At 35.0% G+C, this 15,458-nt stretch overlaps 3 protein-coding genes and 1 long non-coding RNA gene across 4 annotated transcripts; 2 read left to right on the top strand and 2 right to left on the bottom strand.

Annotated features, from left to right (window-relative positions):
* Window positions 1–2,158: 2,158 nt before the first annotated feature.
* Window positions 2,159–5,610, top strand: LOC142643812 (uncharacterized). Its single transcript, XM_075818525.1, has 4 exons — window positions 2,159–2,399; window positions 2,522–2,625; window positions 4,147–4,404; window positions 5,198–5,610. The coding sequence occupies exons 1-4, from the start codon at window positions 2,276–2,278 to the stop codon at window positions 5,363–5,365; spliced, it is 654 nt and encodes a 217-aa protein (XP_075674640.1). The 5' UTR covers window positions 2,159–2,275; the 3' UTR covers window positions 5,366–5,610.
* A 190-nt stretch (window positions 5,611–5,800) lies between these two features.
* On the bottom strand, window positions 5,801–6,616 carry LOC142644530 (UDP-glycosyltransferase 92A1-like). The gene has a single exon (XM_075819117.1). The coding sequence runs from the start codon at window positions 6,614–6,616 to the stop codon at window positions 5,801–5,803; it is 816 nt and encodes a 271-aa protein (XP_075675232.1).
* A 2,404-nt stretch (window positions 6,617–9,020) lies between these two features.
* On the bottom strand, window positions 9,021–10,505 carry LOC142644528 (UDP-glycosyltransferase 92A1-like). The gene has a single exon (XM_075819116.1). The coding sequence runs from the start codon at window positions 10,503–10,505 to the stop codon at window positions 9,021–9,023; it is 1,485 nt and encodes a 494-aa protein (XP_075675231.1).
* Window positions 10,506–11,302: 797 nt separating this feature from the next.
* On the top strand, window positions 11,303–12,510 carry LOC142642432 (uncharacterized). The gene is made up of 3 exons (XR_012845657.1): window positions 11,303–11,437; window positions 11,594–11,634; window positions 12,357–12,510. It is a non-coding gene; the product is annotated as an uncharacterized LOC142642432 (long non-coding RNA).
* The last annotated feature ends 2,948 nt before the right edge of the window (window positions 12,511–15,458 follow it).

Genomic DNA, 15,458 nt, shown 5'->3' with positions numbered 1-15,458 from the left:
GTTTCGCTGGGGGGAGTCCTGGACCTTGAACTGTAACTGCTTCCCCGGGATTCCCCTGAAGAAGGATTGGATGGGGGTGAAGTTCGCCTTCGTCTGACACGATGCAGCTTCTTTTTGAGGTGGTTAATCTCCCTCTGCATAGCCTTGGCATCATCCTCATGGGCGGCACTGCCTCCGCCGCGCGTATGACTTGCGCCAGGGTATACGGTATGAACACTTCCCTCTCGATCCCTCCGGCGCTCAAGACGCTTAAAAAGATCTTCGGGCTGTGATCCCTGAGATTCTGCATGATGCGAACTCAAGCTTGCCATGATGTTCCAATTCCTTCAACGCTAGATTTCCCACAGACGGCGCCAATTGTAAGTGCACAATTGTACCCGGACCCAAAAACAAGTGTTGGGCTCGGGCCCAATGAGCTTTATACAATAAAACTTGTAGAGAATGGATTTGAAATCTAGGTTCGGGATGTTGGAAGTTTGATTAACAGACTAGAGTGCCACAATCTAAACAAATGGTAGACGAATATGACAAAGAGACCTCCTCGGACGTAAGCCGAGGACGATATGTGTATATATATTTTCTTTCTATGCCAAAATTTACAATTCTCAGTTCCTGTTTTCTCTCAGCAGAAAGTGCAGATCCCCATTCTTTCCTCTCTCGTTTCCTTATATATTTCTTCTTCACTGGTTCATCCACGTGTCATACAAACCTTCCCCTTGGATACTTGTCCCATCCACCACCTTTTTGAAGTCTTCAAATAATAGCAGGGAGGGTGAATCCTGCTGTTCAGAGGTCATTTCCCCATTAATGCGGCTAGGGAGGTAGATGCAGGGCCTTTAATGTAGTGGTAGCTGCTTTTTCCTTAGATATTTCTCACATGTCTCTACTTCTAAAGGGTGCTGGGATCACCCTTTTACCCACTAGTTCTTCCAGAGTTCTATCTCTAACCCATTTAGCAAGTCCCAGGGTCATTGCTGGACCTATCCGATGAGACACTGCTCTTCGGACAACTCCTCGGACTACTACAATGCGGATTGACTTGTGAGCCTAGAGGCCTTGATCAAAACGAACTGGTACCAGCCAATCAGGCCCAAAGCCCAAAATGTTTATTCAAGAGTTTTTACCTCCCCACAGATAGATAGGACCTTTATTATACCAAGTTGTGTTTTAGGAATACTCAAATTCTATTACATCAAACATCTTTTACACTTGTGACAAAGAAAGTGACAATATACCCAACATCAAATACTCTATTCTTTTACCACTTTATTTAAATATTATTTTTTTATTCTTTCTTTTACCACTCCAGCGGCTCTCTCTAACTTTCATTTAAATAACATATTTTTGTGTTTACTATCTAGTTACAGTAAATTGCTAGAGATGACAGTTTACTGTGACTAAGTGTTAAAAAATTATAGGCTTGACACCTTTAATATAGTCGGTTTGACACCTTTGATGTAAATGGTTTTATTCGTAATTTATTTATTTTTGTTTTTCTAGTGAGTCAATTTTTAATAAAGATAATTAGTAACGAGGGAAGTGAAAACCTTAGTAAAGAATAATGATAAGACTAAGTATCAATATGTAGTAATGATAGATAAGACCTTTATTATACCAACTTGTGTTTTAGGAATACTCAAATTCTATTACATCAAACATCTTTTACACTTGTGACAAAGAAAGTGAAAACCATAGTAAAGAACAAGGATAAAATTAGTTCGAAAATAAAACTAGTAAATACTTTTACCTTTTGTAAATAAAGCAAATTGACAAAATTTTTACTCAAATTATGTGACATCTAGGGTTTGTTTGGATATCGCTTATTCTTGAAAACTGAAAATACTGTAACAAAATAATTTTTAAATATGTGGATAGTACCGTGGGACCTAGTTTTAAAGTTGTTTATGCTAAAATCCGTACTTGCGGGTCCTATGAACAGTGCACGGGACCCATAAAAAAAACGCCGCAAACACATTGTTATCCAAACCCAGCCCTAATATTTCAGAGAGAGAGAGAGGGCAATTTGGCCCTACAGTAAGTGGGCCGGGCCAAGTATATTATTCTATAACTAAACCCAACAAGACTTAATTGGGCCAGCTTGGCCCAAAAGCTGTGAAGCCCATCTCAGTCCTCTCTGACTTATATATACCACCACAACGATATTTCTCGACTCAGACAAATTGTAAATTTGTAATTATATATATATTCTTCACAGCGAAGCGAGTCATGCTGACTCACTGAGTTATCTTCTCTCTGTTCGACCGAGTCGATCCCCATGGAAACCGTAATGAGCTCCTCCTCTGCAACGATCATGTCCTCCTCCTCCTATCCTTTCTCGAATTTCTCTCTCAAACGAACACTTCCTTCGAGACCTTTCCATTTCCCTCTCGCTTCCAAAGGTATTGATTTTTTTTTTCCTTTCTTTCTTTCGTTTTCCTACAATTTCTCGGCAACCAAACAAAGTTTGTTTGTTTTTTTTTTTGTGTGTGTGTATCGATTCGTAATATGTTGCGATTTCCAGGTAAAGAGAATGAATCGATTAACAATCCTGATTCTGATTCGAAGGAAATCAACAGTCTTCCAATTCTCAGCAATCGCCATCTCTCTCTCTCTCCTCTCTCAAAGGTATACTCTCTCTCTCTCTAAGATATTGAAGGAAAAATAGAAGAAATAACGAAAAGAAAATTTGTGGTAAATGAAACCATGGTTCATGAAAGTTTCCATTTTTTGATAGAATTCAATGCTAGTAGCCAAATATATCAATTTATTCCTTTTTGTCCAATAAAATTAGTACATAATTATTTGTATTATACATGAGCTGAGAAAATTTTAAAATCATAGCTGAAAAAAAAATCGAACAAAAAAAAAAAAAATTAATAACAATTAACACTAATATTTATTTATTTATTTTATAATACTATAGTTGGAAATACTAGGAAGTGCCATTTGAGCTACAAGGCTGTTGGCAATAATTAATGCTAGAGTAAAAGAAGTATAAGTTAAAATAGCTCGACGCGTGTTGCAAAATATTTCCAAAAGAGAGGCTAAGAAACTCATTATATCCAATATTTACAAATGTTTGTTCAAGAGATTATTATGATTGGAATGTTATATACACAAATGGGTTGCTCTAGAAAAAAGTTGTAAATGGACAAACACATTAAATAAAGAAATGTTGAATATTCATTGCAAGAAAATATTATTTTGTAAATATGGTACAAATATGATTGGAAGAGAACATAATCAAATGCATATGAGGTGAAGTTGGATACCATAAAATGAATACGAACTACATGTGTGGCCATTACATAGAAAGATTTAAAGTATCTCTTGATGTACTGTAGAATTTATTTGAAACAGATTAAAAGCAAAAACCTGCTGTGAAAATGTAGAAGTTCTCAATAGATTAGCTTGAAATTGGAAAGGGGAAAAAAATGTTGACCTTGAGAGTAAATTACAAAAGATACCCATGAATAAAAGTAAATTCGGCCAACCTCCAAACTGAATTGGAACAACCTCTGTGTGCAAAAGAACATTGGGCAGAAAAGTTCCAAAGTAATTCTTCTGATTCTGTATGATGGAATGCTTCCGCCATTTGAAGCTTTGTTTCTTGAAAGGAATTTTCTAATAGTGTCTAATGGGATTCTATTTGTGTTTTACAATAGCAAACGTACTCTTCATCAAATGTGGCTAAATAGGCCCCTTTCAATTACTTTGAAAAGGATGTAATTTGGTCCAAGTGGAAATTGATTTTGATGATCTTTTAAGTGTTAGCAAATGTGTCACATGTTTGTTAGAACTTTAAAAATTCTGTAAAGTTAACATAGCTATGTGTCATAATATGAGACATTTTAGGGTTTTAGGTTTAGACATTCTCTCAACATCCACTTTATATATTATGTGAGATTTTCTAGTGAGCAAGACAGATTAATTGTGTTAATATTTCAGGCTTTTAGGTCCCTTGTAAAAAAAAACAAGGTTCAATTTGTTTGATTTTCCTAACATATTATGGCAATTGAACTTGGCAATAAGATTTAACATAATGGTCTCTGTTTAATAAGGTGTGGTTCCCAACTGATTGTATTACTTCTTGGAGTTAAGTTTCTTGCATTTTTATTTTTCCCTAAAGGAATCTTTGTTTGCTAGGATGTGGCAATGGGGTTGGTACTGAATGCAGCTGCGGGGAGAGGGTGGACAACGGGTTCGGGTATGGAAGGTCCTCCCAACCCTGCTGGGACTGAGACCAATTCTGTCTCTGAGAATGTCTCCACTTTGCCATGGTCTCTGTTCACTAAATCACCTCGCCGGAGAATGCGTGTGGCTTTTACTTGTAACATTTGTGGGCAGAGGACAACACGGGCTATTAATCCTCATGCTTATACCGATGGCACTGTCTTTGTGCAGGTAATAAATCACGGTGTAAATATATAAATCATACTCACTTGTAGTGTGTATGGACTTTTACTTGATTTGATTAGGGTAATATTTAGAAGATTTAATTAATGCTAGTGAAATTTTGGGTTTAGCATATTGTGAGCTACTAATCTAATGTTCTTGTTAGTGGTTTGATATTCTTGTAGTATTTGACAACTTAAACTTCAATTCATAAGATGGTTGATTGAATATACATGTTCAGACCGCTGAGTGATTTAAATGGTAGTATCACTTAGCTGGAAAAGATAATTAGTTGATGGTAAATTTAGCAAATGTAGAATTGTTAAAATTCCGGCTTAAGGTTTTTAGAGCATCTTTGTGATGCAGCTAAAAACTTTGACAATTTAATATGGAAATTGGTTAGTTAAATAATTAGATATGTAAACTTTTGTCTCTCCTACTTGATATTCTTTTTAGTGATCTGGCTGAAAGTTGTGGCAATTAATTTTGAGGATGGGTTGAACTTTATTTATTTTAAGTGAAGGTTTGGTTGAATTTATTTATGTGATTAGAATTGTAAAAATTGTCTTTAAGTGGGGATGTAAATTGGGGATTATGATCTATTTTGGATATTTATCAATGGATTGACAACAAATTTTATGGATTAAGATGGTTTATTTGTTTTTTTGAGTATGCTTGTTTCTATTCTGTTTGGTATTACATATTTTAAATTTTTGATAATTTGTTAATTTGAGTCTCTCTCATGATCTGTTGCCATCGAGATGAATTTAATGACTCTGATTGTTTTCCTTATGTTTTGTAGTGTTGTGGGTGCAACGCATTCCATAAGCTTGTGGATAATTTGAATCTGTTTCATGAGATGAAGTGCTATGTGAGCCCAGATTTTAATTACAGAGGTCAAGGTTGGGATAATGTTAACTTCAAATATCTGGATACAGAAGATGGCGATGACATATTTCCTATCCAGTGAGGGGGATGGTTGGCTTATAGAGTATGTATATTCTACACTTGTGGTGGGATCTCAATATAGTTGCCTATGTATATTTTAATGTTCTTTTATAGGAACTTTTGGGAAAAAAAAAAAAACTGTATTAATTTATGAGATGGCTAGGGTTGTATTAGGATCAAATTGGATTTTTGTGTGTTATGCGTGTGATCGTTACACACAATTAAAAAAATGAAAGAGGAATAGTGCATGCATATTGCATTTCTCTTGATGCCTGACCATTGAGAAATCAATATTCCCCCTCTATTATTCCACGAGTACTTTTACATAATGTCGTAATGACATTTTTCATGATGTGATACAGTACAATCTAACACACTAGGTAACACACCAGGCAACTAAAAATGCTATTAAGTATTCTATATTTGCTTATGCATACATGGCAGTTTGTTGATGAGATTATTTCAAAATAGAGCTTTTCTTTATAGAGGTTGCTGTGCCTAAGAAATCATTGATGGCCTTAATAGATGATCCTTCAAAACCTCCTCCTCCTCTTAACGAATCCTCCATCTTCTCCTTCATTTGATTGGCCTTTCTTCTCATCTCCTCACCTTTCTCTGTTTTCCCCAATACCATCTTGATCACCCTTGCAACCTCATCATGTTTGGTCTCAGAGTTGACCCCTCTTGCAACCTCGATGCAAACACCAACTTCATTTTCCAGCATTTGGGAGTTAAAGCACTGCTCTCCACCAAGTGGCCAGCCTATGATTGGTATCCCTTGACTCAAGCTTTCCAGTACTGAATTCCAACCACAATGGCTGAGGAATGCACCTATGGACTTGTGAGATAAAATTTCTTGTTGGGGGGCCCATTTATGTACTAAGAGACCTTGATTTTTTTCTCTTATTCTTTCTTCAAAGCCATCAGGCAGCCACTCGGCTCTGAAGTCTTCAGTTGAACTGAAACCAAATGGTGGCCTAATGACCCACATAAATGCTTTGTTGCTTGCCTCTAAACTTAATGCCAATTCCATCATTTGTGAAGGTAAAATGGTGTTATGTGATCCAAAAGATACATACAGAACTGAAGTTGGTGGATGAAGATCTAGCCATTCACAACAACTATCAGTTTTTGAAGAGAGTTTCTCACTTCTCTCTTCCTGGTTATGGGTATCATTCTTCATGGAAGAGCAGGCTGGTCCAATCATCCAGACTGGCTTCCCTCCCATTTTCCTTCTAAAATATTTTACACCAATATCCCCTAATCCCTCCATGGTATTTAAGAGAACTGCATCAGAGCAAAAGCAATGTGAGAACTGCCGTGTCCAGAAAAGCCACAAGCATTGGTACTATCAGTAAGCCTGAGATCATTTCCAAGTTGTGATTGTTGAATTTTGGATGCTTCAGGAAAGTCAGGCAGCGAAAATTCCTGGTCATCAGTCTGGGATTGATGTTCGTTAAGAGAGAGGGAAAAATATATGGCCATGCTGTAACCAGCCCCAGCAATGAATACTGCATGATAAATTCCAAGCTCATTTTCAACTTTGACCGTCCATCCCAAGAACATATCAGAGATGATACACACAGGGACACGGTCGTTTTGTTCGGTAATGTTGATGAGGAGGCTTTTGAAGGGAGACTCAAGATTTTCTGAGGCTTCCAACAAGCGGCAGGTGAGTTCAGCAGTCAAATGTATGAGTGTTTTCTACACCAGGTGGGAGACCATAGTTAGTCACATGGAAAGGGATTTCAGCAAGCCTTATGTTGGTTTTGGAAGGGAGAGAAGGTCTGAGTCTTTGGATGTTAAGAGGGGTGTTTACTATGGTAACAATGTAGCCCTCCTTTCGTTCCAATAGTCTTGCAAGTGCCATGAAAGGATTGAGATGGCCAGGAGCCATGAAAGGGAACATGACAATGTTTCTTTCTTCTCTTCCATTATCCATGGCAACAATTATAGAGAGAGAAAAGAGGGCAAAGAATTGTAGTGGGGGATTGGAGACGCATTGTCTATTTATTTGCAGAGTGCACATGTAGGTAGGCCACCAAATAAAATGATTTTTTTTTTTTGAGTTTATTTTATAGGCTGTATGTTTTGGCGTCAAATAGCATGTCACTATGATGCAAAAAAAAAAAAAAAGCATGTCACTATATTCAAATAGGGCCGGCCCAAGGCCTAGGCCTAAGGCCCCCACCACAAAAAAAATTGCCCTTTACAAAAAAGCCCCCTTCCCATTATAAAAAGCCCAAAATTTTATAAAGTACACTTTTTATTATTAGTAATGTTTGAGAGATCACAAATTTTACTATATATTTACAAATTAACATGTTACCAATCACAAAAAAGTATTTTAAATATTAGTTAATTACATTATTGAAGTTCATCAATTATTGTTATTGTCACATTATATTGTGAACATTTTGTAGTACCTTTAGCATTTTCATTTTTTTTATTTTATTTCTAACATGGCTTTTTAAAGAAAAAATTGCAAATGTGTTAGATCATCAATGATGATTAATCTCCCCTAATAGTTTGAAACTTTAATATTTGTAAACTAATCTACTACAAAGTCACACATCAATTAATATCATAAATTATAAATTAGATTATGGATGTAATTAACTATGTATCATTATATATCCAAGATAAATTAATTTTCTTTTTAAAATTTTTTTCTTTTTGTTAAATTAATTTTTCAACTATGATATTCAATTCTCTATGTGAAATTAACCTTAGTTTTAGTTAGTATTATTCATTAAATTATGTATTTAATACATCAAATTAACCTCAATTTGATTAATATTAAATAATTTTATTTAATTAAAATTTATATATAAAAGGTCTCACATAAATTTTTTGCCTTATGCTCCAAATTAGGTTGAGCCGGCCCTGTATTAAAGAGTAATTGTAGACGGCACGTGGCATAATAGGGACCATTTGTTTCAGTAGCACTAGTTTGGTTACTGGCTATTGCTTATGTGTGTCAGTACTGCAACTAATTAATTATACATAATAAAATCTGGTCTGATGTGTTGGTGAAGCCACACAAATTCGAGCAATGTTAAGATCACATCATTGGTCACAACTTGTCACGTGATGAGTTGTGAGTGGTGGAAATATGGTTATGGGTATATACCTATAAATTAAGGTAGTGAAACTGAAAGGTTGTATATATCAATAGTCAGTACACGTATTTGTCTATTGTACTGCCCTCTTGGCCCTCAAGTTGGCAGTCTATCACCACCTCTCTTTTGTTGTGTTTGAAGGGGACTCTTAGTGTGATTAAAGCTCTCCTAAATCCTTAAATCAATCCTCTAGATTTAATTATTTATTTCTCTTTTGACATGCGTATTTGCTTCTCAGAATTAAAAAAAGAAAAAAAATGTAAGAGGAATTGTGCATGCTTAATGCAGTTCTCTTGATGCCTGACCATTGAGAAATCAAGATTCCCACATTATTATTCCATGAGTACTTTAATCTAAATGCCTGTAGGTTTATTGCTCGAGTTCTACATATTGTATTACTCTGCGACTCTCACTCTCCTTCGACCTTTGACACACAAAATTGGTAGTAGTCTAGACATTTTTTCATGATTAAGCATTACCATCTATCAAAGCAGCCAACTAAAGTAGCAAGTCTTTTATTTTAGCTTATGCATACATGACAGTTTGTTGATGAGATTATTTCAAGATAGAGCTTTTCTTTATTGAGGTTGCTGTGCCTAGGAAATCATTTATGGCCTTAATAGATGATCCTTCAAAACCTCCTCCTCCTCTTAATGCATCCTCCATCTTCTCCTTCATTTGATTGGCCTTTCTTCTCATCTCCTCTCCTCTCTCTGTTTTTCCCAATACCATCTTGATTACCCTTGCAATCTCGTCATGTTTGGTCTCAGAGTCGACCCCTCTTGCAACCTCAACGCAAACACCAACTTCATTTTCCAGCATTTGGGAGTTAAAGCACTGCTCTCCACCAAGTGGACAGCCTATGATTGGTACCCCTTGACTCAAGCTTTCCAGAATTGAGTTCCAACCACAGTGGCTGAGGAATGCACCTATGGACTTGTGAGACAAAATTTCTTGTTGGGGAGCCCATTTATGTACTAAGAGACCTTGATTTTTTTCTCTTATTCTTTCTTTAAAGCCATCAGGCAACCACTCGACTGTGAAGTCTTCAGTTGGATTGCAACCAAATGGTGGCCTAATGACCCAAATAAATGCCTTGTTGCTTGCCTCTAAACCTAATGCCAATTCCATCATTTGTGAAGGTAAAATGGTGCCATATGATCCAAACGATACATACAGAATTGAAGCTGGTGGGTGGAGATCTAGCCATTCACAACAACTCTCGGTTTTTGAAGAAAGTTTCTCACTTCTCTCTTCTTGGTTATAGGCATCATTCTTCATGGAAGAGCAGGCTGGTCCAATCATCCAAACTGGCTTCCCTCCCATTTTCCTTTTAAAATATTGTACACCAATATCCCCTAATCCCTCCATGGTATTTAAGAGAATTGCATCAGAGCAAAAGCAATGTGAGAACTGCCGTGTCCGGAAAAGCCACCAAGCTTTGTTACTGTCAGTAAGCCTGAGATCATTTCCAAGTTGTGATTGTTGAATTTTGGATGCTTCAGGAAAGTCAGGCAGCAAAAATTCCTGATCATCAGTCTGAAATTGGTGTACGTTAAGAGAGAGGGAAAAATATATGGCCATGCTGTAACCAGTCCCAGCAATGAATACTGCATGATAAATTCCAAGCTCATTGGCAACTTTGACTGTCCATCCCAAGAACATATCTGAGATGATACACATGGGGGCACAACCATCGTGTTTGGAAATGTCGATGAGGAGGCTTTTGAAGGGAGATTCAAGATTTTCTGAGGCTTCCATGAGGCGGATAACTAATTCATGAGACAGTGTATCTGTGTTTTCTACATCAGGCGGGAGACCGTAGTTAGTCCCTTGGAAAGGGATTTCAGCAAGCCTTATGTTGGTTTTGGTAGGGAGAGAAGATTTGAGTCTCTGGATGTTAAGAGGGGTGTTTACTATGGTAACAGTGTAGCCCTCCTTTCGTTCCAACTGTCTTGCAAGTGCCATGAAAGGATTGAGATGGCCAGTAGCCATGAAAGGGAACATGACAATGTTTCTTTCTTCTCTTCCATTAGCCATGGTAACAATGAGAGTGGAAACAGGGAATGGGAAGTTAAGGAGAAGCAGAGAATTGTGGTGGGGGATTGGAAATGCAGTGTCCTATTTATTTGCAGAGTACGTGTGAGAAGACACAAACATTGTTTCCGTGCAAAGAGAAATGTACTCCAATAAATGTAGGCCACCTAATACAAGGATTAATTAATTAATTAATTTATTATTCTTACAGCTAATAGTACTAATGTAGGCGAAGGTTCTATGGTATTAATAAACAACATACTCATAAAATGAGAATAGTAAGATGGGAAATATACAAAAAGATGGGATTCGAGATAAAAAAATTAGCTTAAAAATAAGGGTGATTTTCATTGATGAAAAGATAAGGGAAAGTTGCTTGAGATAGTATGGACATACGTAGAGGAGAGCAATTAATACACCGGTAAGAAAGTGTGAAATGATTTTGATTGAAATAATGAAAAAAGGTAGAAGAAGAAAAAAATAATAATATTAGTAGAAATAGTTAGAAAGTATATATATATATATATATATATGTCAATTAAAGAAGTAATAAAGGCTATGAATTTGGATAGAATAGAAAGTAGGGAAATAGAATAGAAAGTAGGGAATTATTTAGTGTTACCCTAATTAATCTTGTTAAGGATTTATAATCATCAATATATATATAAAAGCAGAGACCTCATGCAAGAAAGCATGAGGTTCTACCATGTGGAGTGATTTGCATTTAGCTTTTGTCTCCTTCTTCTTCTCCTTTTTTTCCCCCAAATTTGCTGTAATCAATTACAATTATTCAATATTTCCCTCTTATATTTCCAATAACTCTCCTTCCTCATTTATTACTTCAACTCTCTATTAATTCTATTCGAGTGTCCCACGTATTATATGTTATCCATCCACTCACGTGACTTCTCATCTCCTTATCAAAACACAAAATGGTTAACAATTCTCCCTTTATTTACTTTCCCATTAAATCACATTCATCATTTTGGCCCCCATTTAACTCAATGCCTGCCCCTTTGGAATTAAAACCCATTCATTTGTTTTTTTTTTTTTTTATATATAGATTTCTAATTCTCTCTCGACCCATGCAGAAGTCGCCAAAGTACAAGCAGAGTTGGAAAGTCCCTTTGAGGTGAGTTTTGCCTTTTTAGTTTTCCCCTCCATCTTCATTGGTTTGTTTGGTACAAATTACATTTTCTCCCATTAAAAGATTAAATGTTTGATTTCAACGTTATAAAAACTCTAATTGCTCGCTGCTGGACGAAGGAAAGTGTTGTGGTAATAGAGAAGATGCAAGTGTAAAGCGTTTGTAGGTGGCTTTTTGTGTAATGGGCCTTTCAAAAATATATTATTATTGTTTTACAAGGCTCACGGCATGATATATTATTGTTCAATTCCTAATTCATTTGGAATATTAAAAAATGTGATAAAAATAATATAGATAGATAAAATAGGAAAGCAACTAGACCATGTCGATTTATTTTATAAAATGTCAATGTTTATGCATATTTTTTTTGTGTGTCTCTTTATATTCAATTATATAAACATTTTAAATGTTCTAAAAAACTCTTTAAATTGATTAGAATGGAGAAGGTTAATATATGAAGCTCAAGAAGTATTACCAAGATAATAGGGACAATCTTTAGCGTCAGCAAATCAGTCAATACTACATTGTGCTCCGAGTATGACTCAGAAAAATGGTATATGCATATAACTCTTTTGGTGTTTTTTTTTTTTTTTTTTTTTTGATGTGAAGTAAGGAATAAGTTTTTCATAGCCAGACTTCTTACTTGGATGTTTTCCAATGACTCTTTGTAATGAACACATTTTGATTACTTAAAATTTTTCTTACAGATGTTGAATTGGATCTGTAGTTAACTTTTTTGTTTAGGCTCGGTGCATCACAAAGAGGTCCCCTCTTCTCAACAATGTCCAACTCTCTATGCACAATCAATGTAACCATTTTCCTTCTATGTAATAAAAGATGTGTTTGTCTTCAGCTTGCTAAGTTGCTAGGTTCTTTTTCTATGATCACAAATTTAAATGTTGTGCTTTGGGTGAAAGCCGAATACCTTGAAGAGGTAGGCGGTTCCAAAGCTACTAAATGAATCTTTAGAGAACAAGAGTAGTAAAGTTGCTTTGGAAGAACCATGATTTTCTTAAAGTCAATCAATGTCCATGTAACTAAATTTCAATAAGCAATGAGTAAAATGTATAACTTTTTTTGCTCATAAGTGTTTCATTTTTTTTCCCCTTTGACTTCTCCATGAGATGGGAATTTGGCATATAGTTACAAATTTTCCTGGAAAATTAGCCGACTAAGAGTTGCCATTTCCGTATTGCACATGTATGATATTCCAATTATGTGATTTTTTAGAAATTAAGATGATATTCCAATCAGTACCTCAGCATAATGAAGCGATTCTTCATTATTCCAGGGTATCACAAAAACAAACGTTCGTGTCAAACCAGATTTAGCATATGAGCATATGCATGATCTAGATATTCAGATAATTTACATACTTTTTTACAAAAGCATAGACTGTATGATAAATTGCAAACTAAATCATGTTCAAATGTGCACATCTAAATATTGCTTTGACCATGGTGTCATTTCTCTTTCCCAAAACAATTCAGGTTAAAAAAAAATGGACATTTATAAATAGTTTTGTCTTGAATATGTTTGCATTTTATAAAAGTAAATTGTTTATAAATGGAGTTTATAAAAGCAAACTGTTTATTATGCAGGTTAACAATTATGAACCGCTTAGCTAACTAAATATATATTACATTATATCAATTATGAATAATGCTAGAGATACAAATTATTTTATAAAAAAAATTTATAAACTGTTGAAGTGGTGAATGATTATTGGTAAATGAAAAAATGATACTAATGATGGGCCTAAAAAAAAACTAATAAGAGATTGGCCACATCGTAAAATAATTTGTAGTTGTAGCATTACTCATCAATTTATTCCATTAGAAAAATAATTATATAATTTTGAGTTTAAGACTAATACTTATAAGTTCCATGTACTTATTTTTTCTTTCACTAAATAATAAATAAATAAAAACAACGTTGAAATTTCCTGCGCATCGCGCGGGTTTACGGCTAGTTGACTACAAAAGATGAGCCTAAAGCCATCGTTGTTGTATTTTTAGAACTTATGTTATATTTTTTAAATAGATGCGTTGACTACCACGTTACTTGCTGTATTTTGACTGTATTTTAAGAAGACTTAATACTTTTTTTTTTTTTTTTTAAATAACCATCAATTGAAGTACTAGGTTATTATGAAAGACGGCACTAGGTATAATAGGTTGCATCACATTTTTGGCTACTGGCTAGGTGCAGCATTCGTGCCAGTAAATTCAACCAAATTAATTACGCAACAAACTATTTAGAAACAAGCATTAGTTTTGTGTCTCTATTCAAGGCCTAACAATACACATATAGGCTAGTAGTATGTGCCCAACCCAAAGCCTCAACCCATCCCCACAGAAACCCCTAGGAAAATTGTAGCGTAGCTTCTAATTAGAAAGTGTTATGTTATCTTTCTGACTTCAATTGCGTGAGGTTCTGTTACTTGTAGGCCTTGTCGCGTCGGTAATGTTAAATGACCTCTTTAAAGGTAGGGGTATTAGTATGTCTATTTCTTTGAGACCGCGTGTTAACGAGTTTTAAATAGGAGTTCTTCCAAAGGTCTAATATCACAAATAAACTCATAATTTTTGTTACAACTTATTTATGTGGTAGAATATGACCAGTAGCCTGTCAATTTTATATAAATTTACAATTTTTTATCTACTAATAATGATCAGCCACATAAAGAGTCGTGACAAAATATAATGCATTTTTTTGTGGTAATATATTTTTTGTTTAAATGCATATTATGGTCCTTAATCCTGGCGTGTATGTGAAAAGTTACCTAATATAATAATTAAAGACGATACCATTGACACATAAACATACAAGGTTTTTCTCTCAATTTTGTTAACAACAAGGTTTACACAAGGCTCATCTTCCAAAAAAAAATGGCAACAACATGGTATAAGTGGCGTTGAGCAACTACAATACTACATAATATAAGTGGTACGTAAACCTCTTTTTTTTTTTTGAGAAAGTGTACATAAACCTTGGACTCAACTTTGTTGAAACATCCTTACCCTTGATTAAGACTTCACACTTTATTTATTTATTTGAGAAACAAATCAATACAAACAAAAGAGAAACAAGCAATTACTCAACATCCTTTCAGATTACAACAGACACACAAGGAGGAATCTCTTCAAGCCAAACCATCTTTGTGTCAAACTGAATAGCTTTGCGGGCTAGAGTGTGGGCAACCTGGTTTGACTCCCTCTTTGTCACACTTTATTTATTTAGATATTAGACTACACACTTTTAATTACATATACACCCAATATTTAACATTTCCTCCGATGGCCCACCAAAAGTTAAAACGTAGATGCGACGGTGACCATTTTTTTTTTTTTTTTGCGTGAAAAGTCATATCATGCACATATATAATTTGTGAAGTGATGCCATAATTCGTGAAACTAATGAAAGCACTAATGTATGAGACACCATGCCTCTAAAAGCTAATCTACGAGTATAATTATAACACCCCATAATTTTGACACCAATTTAATTTTTATACTTAAATTAAAAGGAGATCCACAATTAAATGGATTTAATTGGTTTGTACTTATGATATTTAAATTTGATAATTGCTACGGCAAAAGAGGCCCAAGTGAGATGGTATAAGTATAAATATATGGGTCTTGATAAGCCAAAAAAAAAAATACCCTTTGTTTTTTACCTCATAAGCTACACGTGTTTATACTTATGAAGCTTCCTTTTGCTTCAGCCGCATGAAATTACTGAACATTGCTTTGCTTCACTGTGGCTGTGAGTAGAGATTACAGGTACGGTTCTCTCCTGCTCTAAAC

This window comes from Castanea sativa, chromosome 7 (genome assembly GCF_040712315.1).
Source record: "Castanea sativa cultivar Marrone di Chiusa Pesio chromosome 7, ASM4071231v1".
NCBI lineage: Eukaryota > Viridiplantae > Streptophyta > Magnoliopsida > Fagales > Fagaceae > Castanea > Castanea sativa.
Note: the sequence above shows the minus strand (reverse complement) of the source record. Positions and strands in the feature narration are given on the sequence as shown.

What these genes read in the sequence shown, in the direction of transcription:
- LOC142643812 (XM_075818525.1), top strand. Translation starts at nt 2,276, where the DNA reads ATGGAAACCGTAATGAGCTCCTCCTCTGCAACGATCATGTCCTCCTCC. An exon ending in TTTCCCTCTCGCTTCCAAAG is followed by an intron (nt 2,400 to 2,521) that starts GTATTGATTTTT and finishes TGCGATTTCCAG; the next exon opens with GTAAAGAGAATGAATCGATT. An exon ending in ATGGCACTGTCTTTGTGCAG is followed by an intron (nt 4,405 to 5,197) that starts GTAATAAATCAC and finishes TATGTTTTGTAG; the next exon opens with TGTTGTGGGTGCAACGCATT.
- LOC142644530 (XM_075819117.1), bottom strand. Translation starts at nt 6,616, where the DNA reads ATGGAGGGATTAGGGGATATTGGTGTAAAATATTTTAGAAGGAAAATG.
- LOC142644528 (XM_075819116.1), bottom strand. Translation starts at nt 10,505, where the DNA reads ATGGCTAATGGAAGAGAAGAAAGAAACATTGTCATGTTCCCTTTCATG.